At 36.7% G+C, this 23,738-nt stretch overlaps 2 protein-coding genes across 2 annotated transcripts in view; both read right to left on the reverse strand.

Annotated features, from left to right (window-relative positions):
• LOC306875011 (uncharacterized protein) overlaps window positions 1-23,738 on the reverse strand; it is a 991,916-nt gene that overhangs the window by 396,272 nt on the left and 571,906 nt on the right. The window lies entirely within an intron of this gene.
• On the reverse strand, window positions 42-5,550 carry LOC306875109 (uncharacterized protein). Its single transcript, XM_079425517.1, has 4 exons — window positions 5,226-5,550; window positions 4,872-4,985; window positions 4,728-4,753; window positions 42-4,358 (listed from the first exon to the last, which is right to left on the reverse strand). Exons 1-4 carry the CDS (start codon window positions 5,527-5,529, stop codon window positions 4,326-4,328), a joined length of 477 nt encoding a protein of 158 aa, XP_079281643.1. The 5' UTR covers window positions 5,530-5,550; the 3' UTR covers window positions 42-4,325.

Consider the following 23,738-nt stretch of genomic DNA (forward strand, 5'->3'; position numbering starts at 1 on the left):
AATGTCTGATAGCAAATTTCATAAACTCAAGAAGCAGTTATGGGATTTAGATACGTTTTTAATTGTATTTGTATATACATACAGAAACATTTTATTTTCCATACACAAAAACAGTGCAAGGCACTTTTTCATAGCTAATGCGAAGTTAAAGAAAGCAAAGAAAAAATTGCCTATAAAAAGGCAAATAATGCAAAAATAAGAAAATTTAAAAACTGGCAAATCATCAAAAAATAGGTAAATAATGAAAAGTCAAATAATATATAAATAGGCTAATACTCACTGTGTAGGTAATCAAATGAAGGTGATCATTTCTATCTTACAATGATATTACAAATTCTATTTTACAGATTACAAAACAATGAAATATTAAGCTTTACTGACAAAAAATCAGAATTTACAGACTTTACAATGAAAAACTATTTACATCTAAATATAATAAAAAACATTCCATATAATAAAATCAAACAAATACAGTTTTATCAGTAAACACATTTGTGAAATGTACTTAAAACACCACTGAGATGCTTAATTTTAGTAAAAAGCTTACTCAGCAGTCAGTAAACATTATGAAACATAACTCTATACTGAAGATAGAAGCAGCATTTTATGTATTATTAACCCTATAGAGCCTGTATCATGTTTGATGCATATGTTTCTAAGGCATCTGAATTATCAACATGATCAAAACTGCTAAAAATGTTGCAGACAACCTACTACATGCTTTCTGTCACCTGATTGATAGTTTACACTTTTTAAAGTATATTTTTAGTATAAAAGTAAGCTCGTGCTTGACACGTCTTTTTGTGATCAAATTGTTACTGATTTTTATAAACTAAACATAAAAACTTTTATATTGTTAGTAATATAACAAACACTTAAATCAACATATGTTCACATAATTATCCAGACATAATTTTTTCATACAAATTGTGTTGAAATGTATCAAATATGATATCAAGCTTTTGAGGAACAATTATTTGTTCATCTCTGTTTTGAAAATACAGAAAATAAATCATCTAAATATCATCTTACAAAGACATTATTGGGATATATAGAGTGAAAACGGACATTTTCATTATTTTCTGCAAGTATCCGCTGTACTGTTTTAAAGGTGTCGTGCATTTACATTACAAGCTACACAAGTTTCTTACTTTTTAGTCGTATAAATATCAGCATTTGCTATCTGCACCAAATTACAGTCTCAGTTTGGGTCTCTGAATAAAACTGGGGCTCTTTTTTTTTTTTTATGAGCTCCATATTTTCACTTTATCATACTAAATGAGCCATAAATGCCTATGTATGCAAACTTTTTACACAATATTTTGTCTAAATAAATAATGAAATAAATATATAGTGCCCACCAAAAGTATTGGAACAGTAAGGCCAATTCCTTTATTTTTGCTCTAGACTGTAAACATTTGGGTTTGACATCAAAAGATTGTAATTTCAGCTTTTATTCTTTTACTCAACTACACTACCTAACCAAACAAAAACATACAGAAAATGGCACAAGTCCTTAACCTAGGGTGTCTAGACAACGAAATAAACCTAAATGTGCACCATGTAAGTCACGTGACAGCTTACCTACCCCCTTCACCTCCAGTCCAGTTGTCACAAAACTTGGAAAAAGCTTTCTAAGGCTTTCAAGTATCAAAGGACAAAGGCTTCAGGACAGCAATTAGATAATATGTCTTACATGGCCGTCAAAGCACATTAAAAACGAAACCATACCAACGAAGCCAAAACAAAAGAACACAAATTAACCAAGAAAACCACAACACAAGTTCACAAAGATCGGCCTCGCCAATACACCGGAGTTTCCCTTTTATAGCACTGCTGGACGTCAATCAGCGAGCGATAGGGCTGGGCGATATGGCCTAAGAAAAAAATCCGATTTACGATTTAAATCGATTTTTTCCTCCCTACTTAGGATCAATCTGCCGGTGACAAAGAAATTGTTTAAAACAGGTTTTAACTTCATTTTGTTTTGATTTTCCCTTCTGGGATTTGATCTGGATTTCCCCCTTGGGGTTAAAGTGCAATTAGAAACAACAAGCCAAAAAGACAAGATGGCAGGCCCTGCAACATAACATAAAACATAAAATTATGTGACCCTTTTTGATAAGTTTTCTTTAAACACAAGTTTAACATCTTGCTATTCAGTAGATAGGAGGTAGTTCTGATAAAGTGCAAACAAAACATTCAACAGCATTAAATATCAGTGACAGTTGGTTGTTTTTTGGGGGGGACGATGACAAATGGTTTGCAGATCCTCAGCACCACTGACAAACATCTGATCTTGTAAAATGTGTGTTAAGTACTGCTGCTCCATAGAATAACCAGTACATGCCATCGTGATTCTCAAAAGTGAAAGTGAAACTAAAAAGCTATCGTGCATTCAAAAGCAGTTTTAATGCCAGGCGTCATCCCTGATGCCCGCAATTTTATATACAATTACCCAATGATAAAACTGTGAGAGAAAGTATTGAAATATATATTTTCCTCCCATCTCGTATTTATTCCCTTTAAAGAGTTCCGTAGTACACGTAATTTTCTTTCTGTACACTGTATTGGATCATAGATGCTCAGGATGCACATGCACTCTGAAGTTAACAGTAATCAGTCATTTTTCCACATGGTGGCAACACTGTTCCGGGCCGTTATTTCACAGTTGAAAACTAAACTAAAAAGACGGACATCAAAATAGCTGAGACTACAACAACAGACGCTCACATTGACAAGCGCTTGTGAGTGAGAGGGTATGAGACAGCTCAGCTTTGGTTTTTAAAGAGTTAAAAAAAATGTCAATGGGGACTGCATTTCATCCTGCAGCATCTGGACAGACCAGGCACTTATGTGAGGATCCTGTTTGTGGACTTCAGCTCCGCTTTTAACACCATCATCACGGAAACCCTTCAAAATAAACTAACCCAGTTCTCCGTCCCCACCTCCGTCTGCCAGTGGATCAACAGCTTCCTGACAGACAGGCAGCAGTTAGTAAAGCTTGGTAAATTCACATCCAGCACCCGCACCATCAGCACTGGAGCTCCTCAGGGCTGCGTTCTCTCCCCACTGCTCTTCTCCCTCTACACCAACGACTGCACCTCTAAAGACCCCTCTGTCAAGCTCCTGAAGTTTGCAGACGACACCACACTGATCAGCCTCATCCAGGACGGTGACGAGTCTGCTTACAGACAGGAGGTTACGGAGCTGGCTGTATGGTGCAGCCTTAACAACCTGGAGCTTAACGCGCTCAAAACTGTGGAGATGATCTTCAGGAGAAACCCCACTCACCATCATGAACAGCACTGTGACTGCAGTGGAGTCATTCAGATTCCTGGGAACCACCATCTCTCAGTACCTGAAGTGGGACAATCACATTGACTCCATTGTGAAAAAGGCCCATTATCTGTGTCCTGTCCTGTCGCTGTCTTTTTGTTGCACTGTGTAGCTTCTGTCACTAAAACAAATTCCTTGTATGTGTAAATATACTTGGCCAATAAAGTTCATTCTGATTCTGATTCAAATCTTTGCTAAACAAATCACAAAAACACAGTTTCAGTGAAATGTTTCATTTCTCAAGGATCCCTGCTGAAAACATCAGTTTTAAGTAATGTTGTAGTGTTTTTTTAAGTAGAGTGTAAATAGACCCCTTCAATGTTTGTAAACATCGAAAGCCTAGGTTGGGTGCGCGCGCAGCATTTGGTCAGACAAATGGCTAACAGACCGGCATATTGCGTCAAGGTCTTTGACACCACAGGACCGGTAACAGTACCATTAAAAACTTGTTTTAGCTAATAGCGATTGTCTGCCTGATCCCGAGCTCCTAACAGAATGGGTAGACAACGTTAGCAAGTGACCAGATATTCACTGGCCCGCCATATACTGCTATCTGGTGGACAAGCCGAGTGTTTACACACGCAAAAAACTGAGAGCCTACAAATCGCTGGACGCCTATAATTATGTAGTCTGTGGGCATGTCCAGACGGTTTTATAAAGCGATATAGGCGATGACTTTTGTGTGTTAAAAGCGGAGGTTTTACCGAGCCAGCGCCAAGGGAAAAATACCTCCATGTACCAAGCCTGGGTTGTGATCAACAAGCGGGAAAGCGGGAACTTTCCTGTGACGTAAACTGTAAAGGGGTCTATAGTGTCATCAAGATGCCGAAGTGAAATCACCATTAATGATACTACAACTAAAACCTTGGTATTGTGACACTTTCTATCAGCAATGAGAATAAATAATGTTACAGTTATGTCTCAGCGGCAGCCTCAGTCTCACTATGGGATGTCTCAATAGTAGCCATCTGCGTAAGAGCTTCAGTCTATTCAGGGGATGTGTCTTCAGCACCATTCATCTGTAAGAAACACAGAGTCACAGAAGGAAAAAGAAACAGGATTGATGTTTGAATTACACAAACACACAATACTACAAACTAGATATAAAGTTGCTATTTTTGTTTTGATGTTGTGATATTTAGTTCATTGGGGAGTTTTTTTTATTGCGTTTAAGAGACTATTTACTGTGAATCTGTAAGATTTCCTATTCATTAGTTGCTATAAATAAATAAAAGAACAAGTGTGTTTAACAATGATAGTAAATTAAAAAAATAAGTCTGCAATATCAAGAAATATAAGGATCTGTTTTGTCCAACTAATGAACTGAAAGTGATTAAAACCAGAAGCATCAGAACGTAATAAATTTACAGTTGCAGACATTATCTTACCTCATCCCTGAGCTGCCTCCTGATGCCTGTTTGAACAATAATAAACTTGGTTAAACACTGCTGACTTTGCTTAATGAAAAAATAATAATCCTACAACAATTCTCATATTTCCATCTTGTTAAATCAGCTGTATATAATACTCACATTTCATTATTGCGTTGCGCTTATAGAAAACAGCTGCAGCAACGAGCAGAAGAGGAACAACAACAACAGAAGAAACAGCAGCAGCAACTGAAGACGATCCTGAATCTGAAACATCTTTGACAGACAGAAAGACAAACAGATTTGACTGATTGATTTTATCAAAATTGTTGACTGATATTTACATCTTTAGTACTTGGATCATTAGTGTTGCATGATTTTAACTGATAAATGGTGACTTCTGGCATTGTTTTTAAAGATCAATCCAGGATCTCATTTAGTGGACTTATTTAAAAACATTGAACTGTATTCTAAAATAACAAAGAAACATGCACTGAATGACAAAATAATACTCACAAGTGACAGTAACAGTGAAGATCCTAATAATGCTGAATCTGCTGCTGCTGATCTGTAGTTGATAATCTCCAGAGTCTGTTTCTCTGGTGTTCATGATGGTCAGAGATGCAGTCTGATGATCCAGCTTCAGTCTGTCTCTGAATTTCTCTTTACACTGAACATCTGTACAGATCTTACTCTGATCTCCAGTGATTTCAGCGATGAGAACGTCATTAAAATACCACTTCATCGTATCATTTGGCCTTTTTATTACACCAGGATCTAAAGTGACAGATTCTCCCTCCTTCACAGACTTTCTCTTCATTTCATCTCGTTCAGCAGCAGAAACCTCTGAAACACAAACCAACAGCTGATTGGAGGACAACAACAAACAAACAAAACAACAAAGAATGGAAGAAAGGGAAAAAACTACACAACATTATGATTGTGTATTTATCCATGAATTTCAGACTGAAAATCCTTATTTTTGCTCATCAGACTTATTTTACAGGAAATCCTCAATCAAACAGATTATACTAGAAGATAAGGGTCTCATTAGAAACAGGAGTTGTGCCATCTCCATCAGAACACAACTGCAGCTCATGAATTAAAAAGCTCACTAAAATTTTGTTTTTATGATAGATGCATTTGCATTGCATTAAGATTTCTATTAACAACAATATTTTATCAATGCAGATCAGTCACCAATCACAGAAATGACTGCTAAGTGCATAAATGCAAGTCAATCAGAGGCATTCAAATGAGCAACTGTCAAACCCTTATTGGAATAAAAGAGAAAAAGTTATGCAGAAAGAGTTCTCAGCTTTGCGTGTGGGACAGTTTTTTGTTTTGTTTTTACATTGATTGCAATATTCAACCTTACATTGACTTTAATAGAAAAAGTGTTTAATTTACATCTATTAGATAGCATCCATCACCATTTGCACTAAAAGATTTTAGTATTGCAGTTTAAACTTGATACAAAAACACAACACACTAAATAGATGTGATTTAAACATAGATAACCTGGCTTTAAAATGTTAAATGACTCACCATATACAGTAACGCTAAAGATATTTTCAATATAGCGGCTGGTGATCCATAGTATATAATCTCCAGAGTCTGTGGTGCTGATGTTTGTGATGGTCAGAGATCCAGTCTGATCCACATTCAGTCTGTCTCTGAATCTCTCTTTACACCAATCATCTATACAGATTTTACTCTGATCTCCATTAATTAGAGCTATCCGATTGTCTCCAAAAAACCATGTCATTCCTACTGTTTGGTTCATTTGAACATCGGTGTATAAAGTGACTGCATCTCCCTCCATCACAAACACAGACGCACTGTCTGTCTCAACAGCAGAAGCACCTGAAGAAGAAAAGAACAGTTAATTACAAATAATTTCTGGAATAGTGGGACAAATATATGCAACATGAAAATAATGTGTCTCTGCATTCAAATTGTGATGCATGCATGATACAGGAGCATGACAAAACAATAGGACCCTTGCAGTTTGATGTGGTCACAACCTAAATAACATTGTTCATTCATTCATTCATTCATGCATTCATTCAATGATAGTTGTTGAACTTAAGTGTAGTGTGGCTAAATAAACAGTAGTTTGACCAGTTTTTTAAGCATGTAACGATGTTACAGTTTAAAAGTAACTTTGAGAGGAGATAAAGGAGGTGCACTCTTTTACACAAGGAGTAACCTGGCCTTGCTGTAGGTCTCATGCAAACAAATATAGCATACGAACATCAATGTACAAATTCACTCATGATCTTCTGCAACTTAATGAATATAGTAAAACTCACGTCACACTGCATATATTTGTGTATTTATTCATCCAAGTGGTGCTCAGAGCATAGTTTCCATGTATGCCCCCTTGCTCTAATAAAAAATAACCAGTTTAAAGGGTTTCAAATAATTTACTGGTATTTTCCACCTTATAAAAAAAGTGCTTCTACTTTAAACTTACAGTATAATTGTCCCAAGGTTTAAGATAGTCCTATGTCTTTGCATGCCATGCATTTTGGAAATGTTTGTTAACAGTAGGCCTACTGTAGTAGCACTGCGGCTAATTTTAGAGCTATTCGAAATAATATTTCATATTAGATGTCAATAATATTTTAATTTATAGTATTAATAAATACTTTTTGAATCCTTTGGTTCTGACGTCAATAAGGAGATCATACAACGACATTTTCTATAATGACTAAGTTACGATGCCATGAATTATAATATAAGATAATAAAAACTGGGTTCTACGGCGAATTTAAAAGAGACAAATAAACAAAATAACAAATACAAGTCTCACCACACACGAAGAATAGGCATATACCTCCTAACGTTACCAAAAAATTAATATCTTCATCACTTTTCCGTTTAAACGAACGCAGATTCAAAATCATAATGTCGGACGCAAAAGTGAAACTAACAGCGTTATCCAGATCTTCTGGGTGAAAAACAACACTTGTCAAATGTATGTGAACCAAATTTATGTTAACCGAGGCGTCGGAGCTACTAGAATAAATCGGGATGGGTCTGGCTGCAGTCCTCGGGATGGGATGGGGATGGGTCTGGCTGCAGGGCGAAGGCAAGTGGAGCTCCACTCTCGGACAGGAAGTAAGTCACCTCTAGGCAGTAACGTGCGGTGAAATCTTGTCATGGGTAGGCTGTGACCTATCAATGTGGCATATATGTTCATATATTCGTTCAGTTAATGTAGCAACCCAAGTTCATATCATCATCACATCGCTGCCTGCAGACAGCAAAGTCAGTCATATGTGAGGCTAATGCACAATCCAAATCTAATAATCAAATTAATGGACACATCTATCTTATGATGACTTATACAGCAAACTAATGTTTTGTGTGGGACACAGTAAGAGAGGGAAGCGGCGCGGTGTCAGCGAACCGATAAGCAGCCTAGTCAAATGCGCAAACGCGCACAGACAGCCACACACACACTATTGGTCTGGTGACGGCGCACCAGGATTTGAGTAGGCTACAGTCAGAAAACATTGTGCACAGCTTTAAAGTACAAAAACAGCTTATTCGCTCCTACAAACTGCGCTAGGCGCACACACCGACACGCAATGAGCATCTGGCGACGGCGCACCAGGATTAAAAAAACATAACTAAAAAACATAAACCATAATCGCACAGATAGATATACAGTACAAATGTGGCAGAGGTGATGGAAGAGAGAACATTTTGGTGTCAGCGCACAGCAGGCCTATAGCCCACCATCAGACAACACACACAAGCCAATATAAGGGTTTTAAAAATAATAAATAAATGAATAGTTTACGTTTTAAAGGGGGTGCTTACTTTTATTTGTAGACGAAGTCCATATGTCTATACCTCTGGACAAAGATGTCAATTACTTTGTTGTAAAAGTCCTCTTTGTTGGGTGTATTTCTCAATTTCATGAGTTGACAGCCAACGCTAGGCGCCGCTAGATGCTATATCGGGAAGCGCGGATTGAGTGAGAGCGAGTGGATCACATTACATGAAGCAAGCTCGTCGGTCGCTGCCTCTTCTTCTTCGATTTTATGGCGGGTAGCACCAACATTGAGGTCCATTATCGCCACCTACTGTATTGGAGTGTGAACCAGAGTTTACCCTTTTTATGTTAAAAAAAACCAAAACAAAAAAAAACACTAAATTCTCTTAATCAACTCTGTTCTCTTGAGATAAAGAAATAAACTTTCTAAACCATAAGTAACTATATTTTTAAGCTTCAATTCATCTATCCCCATCTTTCTAAGTTCATTTTTCATTACTTCTCGTTCATTAGTATACTTTTGACAAACACAAATAACATGTTCTACTGATTCCTCTGTTCCACAGTGCTCACATAATCCTGTTGGATGTTTATTTATTATTTTTAAGGTTTTATTCAGCATAGTATGTCCAACCCTTAATCTTGTTAGAATATTTTCCTCTTTGGTGCTTCTTTTAGTTATCCTCACTACTCCTACTTCTCGTTGTATTTCATAAACATGACGTCCTGTATTTACTGTATCCCATTTATGTTGCCACTCCTTCGTGATATACGCTTTAATTACTGCTTTTGCTTCATATTTACTAAGTGAAATATTCATGACCTCCTCATTTTCCAAAGCCTGTTTTGCTAAACTATCAACCTTGGTCTCTGCCTCAATGTTGATAATTCAAGACCGCATGAGAACTGATTGCGCATGCGCAAATCTACGTAAACTACGTTCTATGGACCAAAGAGGCACTGCTAACCTCTGCCTCAATGGCCATGGCCTTGAATTTCCTGCATGAAACAATAGTTTTTAGGAGCAAACAATGGCAAAATGAGTATATTATATGTGTATTCCTGAAAATTTGTTACAAAAATTAATATTTGGAATAAAATAAATGCAATTAATAATGTGGTTTGTGGTGAATTAATAAAGCTCTTGGAATTAATAAATGTAATGTCAACATTGGTGAGGCACTGCCTACCCTGCCTACCCTGACCGCACCTCCCTGCCTCTAGGGGTGGGCAGATCGATCTTAATATCTATAGTATCAACGTTGGCAGGCCCGGAGTGGCCATCGGGAGGGCACCCGGTGGGCTGCTCTGCCCCGCTCATAAATTGGGCCGGCAGACTCGCCTGTTTTTTTTTTTTGTTTTTTTTTTACATTCACAGAATAACGTATAACGTTATGTGTTTAAGTTACTGTGTGACCAACTAAGCTAATTACACTGCATTTGAATTTAACATTAAAATGTGACGTTTTCTGACGCGCTCTCGCTTCCTCTACACAAGTGCGTGTCCCAGGTCGTTGCCATGGAGACAAACCGAAGCCATTATTGCTATGGTGTGAGTTGGGGAGAGTGCGCTAATCGCGGGAAGAATAAAATGGACAGTAAAAAAAAAAAAAAAAAGATGCCTGGAGGAGCTGAAAAAACCAGAAAAAAAAAAAAAAAAAGAAAGTATTTGGAGGATGACGCGGCCAAATGTGTCAAACTGACAAATATTTTTTCAAGACAAACAAGCACACACAGGAGCTGCCGACTCAAAGTACAGTGACTATAGTCAAAAACTATACAACATATATGTATGCATTTGGCAAACACTGTATCCAAAGTGACTTACATTGAAGGATTTTTTTTTTTTCAGTTTAGTTTTTTTTCTTTTGATTATCTTTTTAAATGAAATGTAAGATGAGGAGAATGATACTTTTGATTATTTTGCTCATCCTCAGTCAAAGGACCTTGGCATGTTTTTCAGTTATCATCCTCAACAGGAACATCCCATAGCAAAAGTTTATAACAGAAAGGATGGAACCAACCGCAAGTGGTTGACATACAATGAAAAAACAAATTCTCTGTACTGTTCTGTGTGTTTGGCATTTGCACCTGTTGCAGGTGCTAGTCCTTTTATAAAGGAGGTATGAATGCATGGAAACATGTTCATCAGAGGATTGAGGAACATGAGAAAATAATGCCCACAGAGATAGTGCAGATGCTTACTTTCTAATGGCTAAAAAGATGTGAAAAGTCCATTGACTGGCAATCAAATGTCTTTACATTATAAACAAGTAAAGAAAAAGCGTCTGGAAATGGAGCGCAGAGATGCTCACAAGTCTTTGAGCTAGAGTCCAAGTCAAGTCTCAAGTCTCTTCATTATATTAAGTCTCTGGTTATAATAAGTGTTGCATCACGTACAGCGACCCATCCAACACTGCATATATATAAGGAATTGAAAGCATGTAATATGTTATTATGACTCCTGTATCTATTAGCATACAGTATCAGCTTTGATTTGTATATATAATCAGTGTAAACAGGCTATTGCAACATGACAAAAACACCAAGAATGCTTTACTTTGAAGTTAATATTATCTGTATTTTAACTTGTAGCATGAACACACAGTACAGTACAGACCAAAAATTAAGAAAGACGTAATATGGTCAAACATCACATTGTAGCTAAATGCAAAACACTATTGCAACAAACCAAACGATGTGAAATATATGAAGAGTTCAGATGCAAAAGCCATCTGAAATTTTCTTCAGAATGATCATTTTTATCAAGCTTGTATATTTAAGTTCAATAATTTCACTTAAATGGCAATTAAAATGCAACTAATCACTACTGTAAGTCAACACATCCCAAACTCTCAAACCAGTGTAATGTTACATGATCAACAATAATCCTGTAACCTGTTTGCAGACAACGTTAATTAACGTGATGGAAGCCAGCGGCACGTAAATGATTACGTTAATCGACCACCACAAGTTTGGCAATTAACCCTTGTATGGTGTTCGGATCTGTAGGACCCGTTTTCATTTTTTATCAAGAGAAAATTTATACGATTAATTATTTTTTCAAACTCAGACTCATTGGCCTTGGCTCATTTTCTGTGAAGAATATATATCTGAACACATTTTCAATGACCACACTGGTCACACACACGGCCGTAGCCAGCTATGAGGTCACCGAGGTCCGGACCTCGGTCATTTTTTATATTCAAAAATAAAATGTCAAGCTCTCTGAATGATTATTTAGTCGTTTAAACCACCTCATATCACATGAGTGTTTGCAATTCATGTTGCTGCGAGAAGCTAGCGCAGTGAACGGGGCTTGAGAGCGTGTTGAGTGAGAGCGCGGGTGCAGTCTCCGTTTGTTGCCAGATCCACCTATTTTACGTTTTTCCAATTTATTGTGACACTTTGGGACGTTTATAAAGTGGAAAGTTGAACGTTAGTTTTAGTGATATATTCTTATTTACAAAACACAAGCTTTGAACTTATTTCGGATATCTTTTTCTTTCTTTTTGTAATTGCTTGTTTTTCGTAGCAATATCTGGCAACATTGTACATTCATAAAAAAAGCTTATAGACAATCTGTAACTTAATTGCTGACAGGAAGATACCACAATCGGTAAGACAAACGCAGTGATCATCGTTAATATCTGAAAGAAATGTATAACACTATCAAAAACAATAGCATAATACAATTCTGTTTGTTACAGAATGAAATAGGCTACTATGCCAAATAACGTTAACGTTACTGGCCAGCAGACGTCTCATGCTCTTTAGTTAACCTTAAGTAATCAAAAAACATTAATTAAAGCAGTGTTTCTCAACTGGTGGGTCGCAAAAACGTTTTGAGTGGGTCGCGGAGTGTGCAGTCAAAGAAACAACAAACGTAATTCTGTTTTTTCTGACGCTAGACTATTATTTTGAAAGACGTGCTTGAAAGCGGTTGACTCTTCTAAAAGTAGGCCTACCTGAGAAAAACGCTTTTTCCTCATTCAGTATCTACGGTCAAATGAGATGTTGTCAAGTTTTATGTCGGTGTCATTATTCTAACGTTATTTTTATAACTTGTTATAAAATAAAAATTCCCTCACCTAAAAAAAAAAAAAAAAAAGAACTTTCCAGTCCTGTCAGTCATACTGTGCTGGTTGCGCGCACTCTTCAATTACACCGCAAATTTACCATGGTAACAGACTTTAACCCTCAAAATGCCACTTTATTTTGACTGTGTTTTTTTGTAATGTATTTCTAAATGACTGTGGTCTCATCACATACCAACTTATTAACAAAAACTGTTTTGGAACTGCTACCTTACCTTTACCTGTTACCTTATATACCTCATTCTCATCAGTATGTGCATTTTCTTATATACAGTGTGTATGTGTGTACATTTTTATATATATATATATGCAAAAGCCTCTAAGTGCCGTCTGAAAATTTCTTCTAGAATGGACATTTTTATCAAGCTCGTATATTTAAGTTCAGTAATTTCACTTAAATGTCAATTAATAGGTCATTTTAATTGTCATTTAAGTGAAATTACTGAACTTAAATATACGAGCTTGATAAAAATGATCATTCTAGAAGAAATTTTCAGACGGCATATATATATATATGTCAATTTCCAAAAAAAAAAAGGGTCGCAGCTTAATGTCCATGGTAAAATGTGGGTTCAATGGCCTAACCAGTTGACAACCACTGCATTAGAGCACAGCCAAAGTTATTATTACTTATCCATATAGCAATGTTTATTATGGAAATCTATTACAGTAATCAGTATTGTTACATAACCCATTGTGATGCAATAAAGAAGGTCTAATTTAACAATGTTTATCCTCCAAAACAGACAGAACAGAGAGAGTGTAGAATGGCAAAAAGGTTCCGGCAAAATACATTAGATGTATTTCTTAAAAAAAAGCCTAAATTGAAAGACACACACACACACACACACACACACACACACACAAACACGCGCACACACACACAGAGAAACACAATAGCAAATAGCCTGTAAATAGTTTGTAACATGTAAAACATTATATTGAATAAAAAATATTTCACAATCATCTACATGTCTGTCTATTTTGAAGTTTAGGCTATATGTAGTACATTTGTGGGTGTTATTATAGCACAATTCTTAACACCTTACTTCGGACCTCACTGATTTTCAAACCCTGGTTACGGCCTTGGTCACACACTCTCTCACACGCAAGCACTCAAGCACACACACGCACGCGCGCGCGCGCACACACACACACACACGCACGCACACACACACTCACTCGGATATGTGGTTTACGGGACTCTCCATGGGCGTAATGGTTTTACTAATGTACCAACTGTATAATCTAAACTTAAATCCAAAGCTAACGATGAATGGTACAGCCAGTGGCGTAACTTTGCTTTGAAAAGTGGTGGGGACACCGCACAAAACGTTTTGCTATTTGTTTATTTAATAACCGAATTTACTTGGGGACTGAGTTCAGAGTTAGAAATGCACTTAATTTCCACACATGCATCACATTCACAAATATGTCTATAAAAATCCAAATAAGCAAAACGTAACATTCACAATGTGGAACAACTTGCTAAAAGGACAACTTGCTAAAAGTAGGTGATCAATGCACGCGCTGAACGAAGAATCAACATTACGTCATGAGTCAAGACAAGCCCACAAAATGTTTCCTCATCCAATCAAATAATTTAACCAATCCTGAACTACGCAAAACCTTGTGTAAAACATGAATGAGAGTTAATTTGTGTTTGAAATAGTTAAACTACCCTTTATTAATTAAATAAATGAAATTGTCTTGACGAATCTTTTTTTTATGACGTTTTTATAAAAGCTCTATTTTTTCCTCCCCCACCCCACATGTAAAGGCTAGTTAACGGTAAATGTTGCTACCTATAGCATAAATGTTAAAACATCAACAAAATGTCCAAAAGAAAGCGTGGAAGTGATACAAGAAGCTTTTTAGTGAAGCAGCCACGCACAGTAAAGGCCATTGCACACTGAGTCCGAATTTTTCGTCCGAAATTTTCGCACGTTGAAAAATAAATACGACCTCACGTTGTCAATCACGTTTGCACACTGCCTCCGAAATTGTCGTCCGTCAAAAAAAATCGGATCGGGTTCGATTTTTTTGCGTTTCTCGCATCCGTATAAAGCATTTTGAGATGCTTTGAGAAGGTGTTTTGACCATTCAGAGCCACCGTACAAGCGAAAGCCAAAATCCAAAATGGTGTCAGACAAATTAATACACTTCGTCTTGCAGCACAGAGCACTTTATGACAAACAAATTGCGGAATACAAAGATACAGAATATAAAGAACTGCTGTTGCCTATTTTTTTATGCCTGGCGCGCACCTTTCCGATGCCGCAGTTCGGGGTGTGTGTGTGTCTGTTGGTGTATCCATACCTCAGACAGTCTCTGTTCAGGATAAATTGGTTCACGGAAATTGGTGGTCTTCTTTTTAATATGTGGATTCAGTATCGCTAGAAAAAATTCGCAAAACTATACAAAATGTCTTCAAGCAGTGAGGATGATTTTGTTGTCCTCTCTCTTTTTAAAAAAAGAAAAAGAAAAAGGGAATATTGGGTCCATCCAATCCTTAGATTGCGCAGAGAGGAAGGAGAGTTCCACCTCCTTATCAAAGAGCTGCGGGATTATCCCGAGAGATTAAACTTTTATTTCAGGATGTCAGTGCCTCAGTTTGATACTTTGCTAGCGATACGGAATCCACATATTAAAAAGAAGACCACCAATTTCCGTGAACCAATTTATCCTGAACAGAGACTGTCTGAGGTATGGATACACCAACAGACACACACACCCCGAACTGCGGCATCGGAAAGGTGCGCGCCAGGCATAAAAAAATAGGCTACAGCAGTTCTTTATATTCTGTATCTTTGTATTCCGCAATTTGTTTGTCATAAAGTGCTCTGTGCTGCAAGACGAAGTGTATTAATTTGTCTGACACTATTTTGGATTTTGGCTTTCGCTTGTACGGTGGCTCTGAATGGTCAAAACACCTTCTCAAAGCATCTCAAAATGCTTTATACGGATGCGAAAAACGCAAAAAAATCGAACTCGATCCGATTTTTTTTTTGACGGGCGAAAATTTCGGAGGCAGTGTGCAAACGTGATTGACAAAACGTGAGGTCGTATTTATTATTCAACGTGCGAAAATTTCGGACGAAAAATTCGGACTCAGTGTGCAATGGCCTTAAGACTAAAATACAGTATTAACATTGTAGACTACAAATAAATTTTAAAAGAGGTACAGGATCTGTAGACTAATTAATTATAGGGAAAGGAAACTACATATCCCATGACGCATATCGCGTATCTCGCGATAGTTTCACAACGAGAATTAATATTCATCTTTGAGGATGTTGAAAAACTTCTGACCGGCGGAAAAATTTGTTAAATGAATGAATTAGATTATGAAGAGTGCCGATTTGTAGATGGTGCTTTTCCTTTAATACATACCTTACGCAATCTATTTTTCAGTTACTTTTTAAAAGTGGTGGGGACAATATCGAGCCTGGTAAAAAGTGGTGGGGACATGTCCCACCCGTCCCACCCGTAAATTACGCCTATGGGTACAGCAGTCGACATGTTTGTTCGTTGTCCTATAATGTATGGCCGCCGCGCCTAAAATAAAAAAAATAAAAAAAGTGTGGCCGCACCGCGCGCAGCAGATACGTAGTACGTCACGTGTTACATGGGCAGGTTATAGGTAACGGAGGGAGGGGAATAACAGCGAGCTCATCAGTTGTTTCCTAAAAATAAACATTGTTCACGAGCCCCGCAGCTCGAGTCCGAGTCGAGTCTGAAGTCTTTCGAGGACGAGTCTCAAGTCGAGTCTGAAGTCACTGTGTGTGTGACTTAAGTCGCACTCGAGTCCGAGTCTCAAACTCGAGTCCCCATCACTGATGGAGCGCATAGTAGATGTCATAAAAGTCATTGGCAAATGTGGACTTAGTTAAAGAGGAGATCGAGCAGAGGCTGCTTATACATTGGAAAACACGGCAGTCAATCATGGCAACTTCCTGGGTTGATAACACTCTTGAGCAAGTATGATATGTGCCTTCAACAGCACTTGAACACTTGTATTGAACAAAGCAAGAAGCACCATGAGACTGGGGCAAAGGGCAGAGGCTCTCTTGTGACTTTCCTGTCAAAAGACATCATCTTTAAAGTTGTGGATATCATCAGCCAAATTATAAAGAGCACAAATGCAGATGAGGTTAAACTGGCAGGCATGGTTTCAGTCCAAATAGATACCACCCAAGATATAACCTCAAAAGTCCAATGTGCAGTAATTTTGAGATATGTTACAGATGCCATCCATGAACGATTGGTTGCTGTGGTAGACTGTGAAGCATCAACAGGAAAATATCTCAAACAGACATTACACAAGCTTGGTATTGACATTGGCACATGTGTGGGCAACTCCACTGATGGTGCAGCTAACATGCAGGGACAATATCAAGAGTTCTCTGCATTTCTCTCAGAGCAGTCTCCTTCACACATTTATGTCTGGTGTTATTCACATATTCTGAATCTGGTACTGGCAGACACAACAGGAAGTGTTGTAGAAAGTACATCTCTCTTTTCATTGCTTAATGATGTTGCAGTTTTTCTCAGAGAATCGTATAAGCGTATGCAGAGGTGGGAAGAGACCAGTAATGACAAACGTCACAGAAGAATGTGCCCAATAGGGGAAACCAGGTGGTGGGCTAAGGACCAGGCTCTCACTAAGGTCCTTGCGTGTTTTAGTAAACCTCAGGATGCACTGTATGTTGACCTGCTGCTGACTCTCTCCTCTATTGAGGAAGATACAAGTATGAAGCCAACAGTGAGGGTCAAAGCAAAGGGATACATTGAAGCCCTTCTAAAGTATGAAACAATCCTCACTGCTCAAACCTTTCTCCGAATTTTTGAGCATACATCCCCCTCTCCAAGTACCTGCAGATAAAGGGTATGGATATTCTAGCAGCTCAGCATCTGGTTGAGGAGACAAAGGACAGCCTTTACAAATTTATCAGAGACTTTGAGGGAGTGAAAGTAGCAGCTGATGAGTTTGTGGGTTGGGCAAATCAAAAGCTGCAAGAGGAGGATAGCATTGAGATAGAAGTGCAGACTGCACTTTCAGAGAAGTTCGAAAAAAGACAAAAGTGCCAGGAGAGCTTTCAGAAGACAAACCTCTAGCATCACCAGATGCTGGCTTTGAGGTCAATGTGCACAATGTCATTCTGGACACTGTGGCAGGTAGCATACATAGAAGGTTTTCAGCAAATGCAGAACTTTTCTCAGATTTTGACCCTAAAAACTTTGGCAAAATTAAGGCAAATGGGCTCCCTAGGTCAACACTCTAAGAAATCAGCAAGTGTCTGCTTAAATTTGATGACAGAGGAACTGTTGGCACATTGCATGCTGAGCTGTCTGGCTTGGCATTCCAGTGGGAGAGACTGAAGAAGTCCCCTCTGGAGGGTTACTTTGTAAGGACAGGTAGTGAGATGCTTGTAGGAGGTGAGGAGGATACAGGTGGACCACTGTTTATGGAACCAGAGGTAGAGCTGGAGAACAGGACCTGTTCCTGCTGCAAAAACTGTGCCCTTTGTGTGTATCTCATCCTCTCACAGTACAACCTTCTCACTGATGCCTACCATGTAATTGGTTTGGCATATAAGTTTCTGTTGGCAATCTCAATCACTCAGATCGCCTGTGAGAGAAGCTTCTCAATACTGAAATTTGTTAAGAACAGGCTAAGAAGCTCAATGTCTCAAGAGAAATTAGAGGCATTCATGCTAATGGGCACAGAAAAGGAAATCCTCATGTCTATAGACAATGAGACAGTAATAAACAAAGTTGCAGAAACCAGTGCACTGCTTAGGCGGTTGTTGATGCTGTAAGGCTTTGCCATTTTCAGTTCTGAGTGTAAACCAAAACTTGTGAAGAATGGTAGAAGGCCTTTCTTTCGAGATGCTTTCTGATTTTCCATTTAGTTATTGATGATTGCTTGGCAGCTTTCAATTTTGAATTAAACTTTTTTTTATATATATATATAATGTTACAGTTGTATGTTTTGTAGCAGAAATGTTTCATATAATTTATTTCATTATTTTATTTATTACATTGGCATGGATATAAAAAAACAATAGTGCAAAAAGTACATTTCTTACTGCACTACTTTATTTTTGTTTGAATGCAAACCATTTTTTCATAATGTAACAGTTGGACTCTTTGTTGCAGAAAACTCAGTATGTGATTTGTTATTGATATTTATGGCCATATTTACATTATTCATATATTTGTATTGAAACATGTCAAAAATAAATATAACAGGATAGTAAGAACAGATCTGTCACTTCATTTATCCAGATTCCACCACGGTGGGAGGGGGTTGGATGGGGATAGGTGGTGGCCTGGTCTTGAGCATTACAAAAAGGGGAGGAAGGAAATCCTTCACATAGTGCATATTGTATATAACTGTATACCAAAATTCTCCTTTTTATGCAGTATCATTGTAAGGTGTATACTGAGTTTGGTCTTTTAATATAATGTCTTAATGCATTAAGCCACTTTGAATGTTTTCATTATAACGGTTTTCTATGGGAGTAAAATGCTTAACATGTAATTTAGCATGTTTGCATATATTCTGGGCTCAGCTGGTTGCCACATATTATATTTTATTAACAAACTATACCGAATTTAGTCTTTATTTATTTATTTGGTCTTTATGACTTTATGTCTTCCTCCATTGCACCATATTAAATGTTTTTATATTACAATGAGAGAAAAATGAAATTCAGCGTGTTGCATTCATGTTCTGGGTTCATCTGCTTACCTGTACATAAATAGTAGGCCTATATATTTTTATAAAATATACAGCATTTGGTCTTTTCATATCACAGATTATCATTGCAATAATAACAAACAAATATTACAGTATGTACAAAACAAACAGAAAATACAGTACGAAAATCATTTCAATAATAAACGAGTTATGGCTTAATAGTTCTTTTTCATATCACTGTCTTCATTCAATAAGCCACTTAAACTTTTCTTTATAATGGTTTTCTATGGGAGGAAAATGCATAATGTGAAAACGTTGAGCGTTGCTTTCATATTCTGGGCATCTGCGTACTTGTATATCTAGTTTGCAGCATTAATAAGGTGTATACTGAGTTTTGTCTTTTAATATTACGTTCTTAATTTATTAAGCCATGTTAATTATTTTTATAACTTATCTATGGGAGGAAAATACTTAACATGAAACTGTTTATTGCTTTCATATTCTGGGCTCCTCTGCCTGCAAAGTCCTTTTAGAAAGGCAAATAATATCCACGTAGCTTTAAGGTGAATATAATATTAGTCGTATCAATAGTATTGTAACTGATCTAGACAATGACATTTCTGAATTCAATAATGAAATGTCTTAACTGAAAATTGAGTGTTTAATCTTATTTTTCTACATTACTGTCACTCTCCTCCAATTTGATACTGTTAAGTGTTTTGACACAATCTGTATTGTTAAAAGCACTATATAAATAAAGGTGACTATTTTTATTTTTTTTAATTGTTGTTGGTCATTTATGACAAGTATCGGTATTGTCATCGGTATCGGCGATACTGGCCCTGTATTTACTCTGTATCGGATCCATACCAAAATTTGCAGTATAGCACACCCCTAGTCACCTCCACTCAGTGTTGCCAAGTACGCGGTTTTCCCTCAGGATTGAGCTACTTTAAAATCAGTTGCCGCGGGTTATTTTTCATGTCCACGGGTTGAAGCGAACCCAATAACATGATATTTAGCCTCTGCAATGCGAATTTTACCTCACCAAAAAACGTGAATTTTACATACCAGAGGTGGGATTTTACCGGGGGACCCCCTCGAAACGCGATTGGGCTGTTTTGGGCTTTTTTTTTTTCAAAGAACAATAACATACAATATTTTTTAAAGAAATAACATCAAAAAAGATATTACAACAAAAATAAACATAAAAATAAATTACAACAAATAGTTGCCAGGGGGAGGTAAGTATAAAAGTTCAAAGACAGAAGATACATATACATACAAGTATAGATATCAAAATCAAAATAAATAAAGTTCCCAAGCTTTCAAAGTTCTTACAGATTTTTTATTCAAAGAGTCTCTGATACTGTCAATGTATATGTATATATAGTTCAGCCAACAAATCCATAAATTGGGTTTCTTATTTAGATTCTTATTGTAGATTAAATTGGGTTCACAGTATATGTAAATAAATTAAGTAAAAAAAAAAATATTGCTCCTCTTGGAAAGAAGTAAAAGAGTACATTTTCCCATAGGAGTGAAAAAGGTCTTAAACACTGAATATATTCATTGATAAACTTTTGAACTGAATATGCAGAGTGCCAAAATAAGTGCAGTTTCCTCATATTCATTGCAGAAAATGCAATTTACATTTATTTTTTTTGTAAATAATGATTTGCTAAAATCTGTGAATGAGCTTATAAGAAACTTTAATCTTATTTCTACAATGATATTTCTGCGGTAACAACCACATTTTTCTCCAGCAAATCAATTTTCCATTTAATAAGGAGTTCCAATGAGACAAAACAGAACAATTTCTCTTTGAAAAGTAGTACAGATAGCTTTATTATTACTTCATGAAAAACACATTTAACCAACGTCAAAAAAAAAAACATTAGTAACATCAAGAGATGCTGAGTTGGGAGAATAGTCTCAATACCTAACATGTGAGTACCTGAAGGGATTGAACCAATAACTATTGAGAACTCTCTTTTAGGAACTGATATTTTACAAAGAGAAAGAAATTCATAAGAGTGTTGCTTCTTTGTTTTATAACTGACTAAACAATTTAATATTGTTGTCAAACCAGTTCTTAAAAAAAAAAAAAAGAGATTTGTGTTTGTATAGAATGTTTCTATTATTTCATATGAAATAGTGATGCAGAGAAAAATGATGCTTAAATAGGCTATTAATGACCAAGATAGGAGCATTTGTTTTATTTTTGTTAACTGCTTGAAAATTTGTATTTTCAGCACGGGTGTGTGTAATTTGCATTGTAGAGTAAAATATTGTCAAGTTATGTTTATCCCAGACCTTATTTTTTTTATTTTTTTGTAAAACCCCATTATAATTTCATGTTTATATTTCATGTTTATTATTATATCACTTACATGTTATTGTACTGTTGTACTCACTATTTTATTATCACTCTAGTACAATTTGTACTACATATACTAACACCACATATCACTTTTACAACATTTTTACTCTACTACACTGCACTGTGTTAGTGCATAATGTTTTACCACACTGTATCCATGAAGGATTATCGGTTACATTTCTTATTGTTTGGTGTGGAGTTTATATCTGTCTCCTGCTATGAAAATATTGAAAACAGACTACCAGTGTGTCAATTTTTTATTAGTATTTACTGATTTTATTCTATTTGTCAAAATCCAGTCCCCAAGGGATACAATGTATAGGTACTCTCTTTAGCGCCTGATTACAATTCCTACAAAATCATGTTGTGATAAATGCTGTTTTAACTACGTTATAATGACATTAATGTCTGTATTAGTTAGCTTATGTACAAGCATAGCATGCGTATATATACTATATACTATATAACTATACAGGAATTTGAACATATCCTTCACGTATTCACACTTATGCCTATTTTTTATTTAATTATGTGTTAAATTAAGTGTTAATGTCCAAAGTTTTATTTTATAAATAAAACTAATCAATGATTTTCATTTAATAGGGTGTAAGTTTTTATTTATTAATTAGCAGGAAATCAAGTAAGATTGCGTAATTTGTTTCATTATGCTGTAGCATTTGGACCAATCAAACACAAATATTTGTTATATTCAACAAATAATCTATTATGCCACCTCACCTAACCAAAAGGCCAACTATGAGGGTCCGTTGACCCTTCCCTCCCCTGAGAAGGCAAAACAGGTCTCTGGTTCCATGGCAACCCATCTGATAACACTGGTTTTATTGCTCAAAGGAATGCGGGAATTCACTTCTTTGCCCCTTAGGAAAGACACATTACACCATAAAAATGGACTCTTCTCTACTTAATTCATAGAAACCCCTTCTTTGAATGAACACACATATCTTTAGGTCATTGTGTATATTATTACTGTTCTTGTATATGTTTTTGTGTATTGTACACTGTTTTCTGCATGCTTATGATAGATCACTAGTTAATATCACTTTAGCTGCATCATGTTTAGTCTCTATCAATTTGTCTTCGGATGATCTAATTGAGAGTGAATATTACTTGTTGATACCTATGCAACATATTAGTGTCCTAAGAATCTTTAGAAGTTTGTGCATTAACCCAGGCAAATTACCTATGCAAATTACAATGTTCAGAGACAAAGGGTCGTAAAACTTTCCCTCCAAAAATCCAGGACTCCATTGGGTATTTGACACCCCAGAGGTGTGACCTCTATAGCAGATAAAGCTCTCACTTCAGAGATGCCCAAGCAGTCTGCGGTTTTGTTAGATCCTAAGAGGATGTGAGCTAGAACTTTTTCTGGACCCTCTAAGTTTTTGTGCCAGGCCTTGCGGCCTTGACTTTCCATTCAACCAAGCTCCTTGGACCTCAGCATGATCTCTTTCTCAGCTCTTTTCCATTCAAAACTTGGAAGAACATTTCTACCTGAGAACATCTTTGGAATTCATCACTCTTCAACCCGGAAGAATGTGATCGGGAGTCCAAAACTTTGAAACCATTAAGACTTTCACCCGAGACTGTATTCCGGACACTCGACTCGACCAAAGGCAGTGCAAGTATAACATTTAACTAAACTAAACAGAGGTTTAGTATAAGTTATAGAGTTAGAAATGGTGCTGATGGTTTTACTCAGGTGCTTAAATGATTTTCTCCATAACTGCATTCTCTGGTTTTCCTGATGGTTTCATCCATCAACGCTCATTAGCCTTTCCCATGTATGAGTGATTGTATGTTTGTTTGTTTGTTAGTTAGTTTGTTTGTTGGACTAGTCTGCGTTAGTGTTTAGTTAATAAAAGTTGTGTGCACAAATTATGAGTTTCTGATTCTGCCTTGCATATTAAATGTCCCTTTACGATTTTGACCCTTGCTACATGCTCTAATGCAGGGATGGGCAGCTTCGGTCCTGGAGGGCCACTGTCCTGCAGAGTTTAGCTCCAACCCTAATCAAACACATCTGCCTGTAGCT

Source organism: Barbus barbus, assembly GCF_936440315.1.
Source record: "Barbus barbus genome assembly, chromosome: 9".
Lineage (NCBI taxonomy): Eukaryota > Metazoa > Chordata > Actinopteri > Cypriniformes > Cyprinidae > Barbus > Barbus barbus.

Bases quoted from the DNA above. Each gene is read 5' to 3' on its own strand.
- LOC306875109 (XM_079425517.1), bottom strand. From the start codon at position 5,529: ATGAAGAGAAAGTCTGTGAAGGAGGGAGAATCTGTCACTTTAGATCCT. The intron at 4,986-5,225 runs GTGAGTATTATT...TGTCTGTCAAAG, and splicing joins CTTCACTGTTACTGTCACTT to ATGTTTCAGATTCAGGATCG. The intron at 4,754-4,871 runs GTGAGTATTATA...TTGTTCAAACAG, and splicing joins GCGCAACGCAATAATGAAAT to GCATCAGGAGGCAGCTCAGG.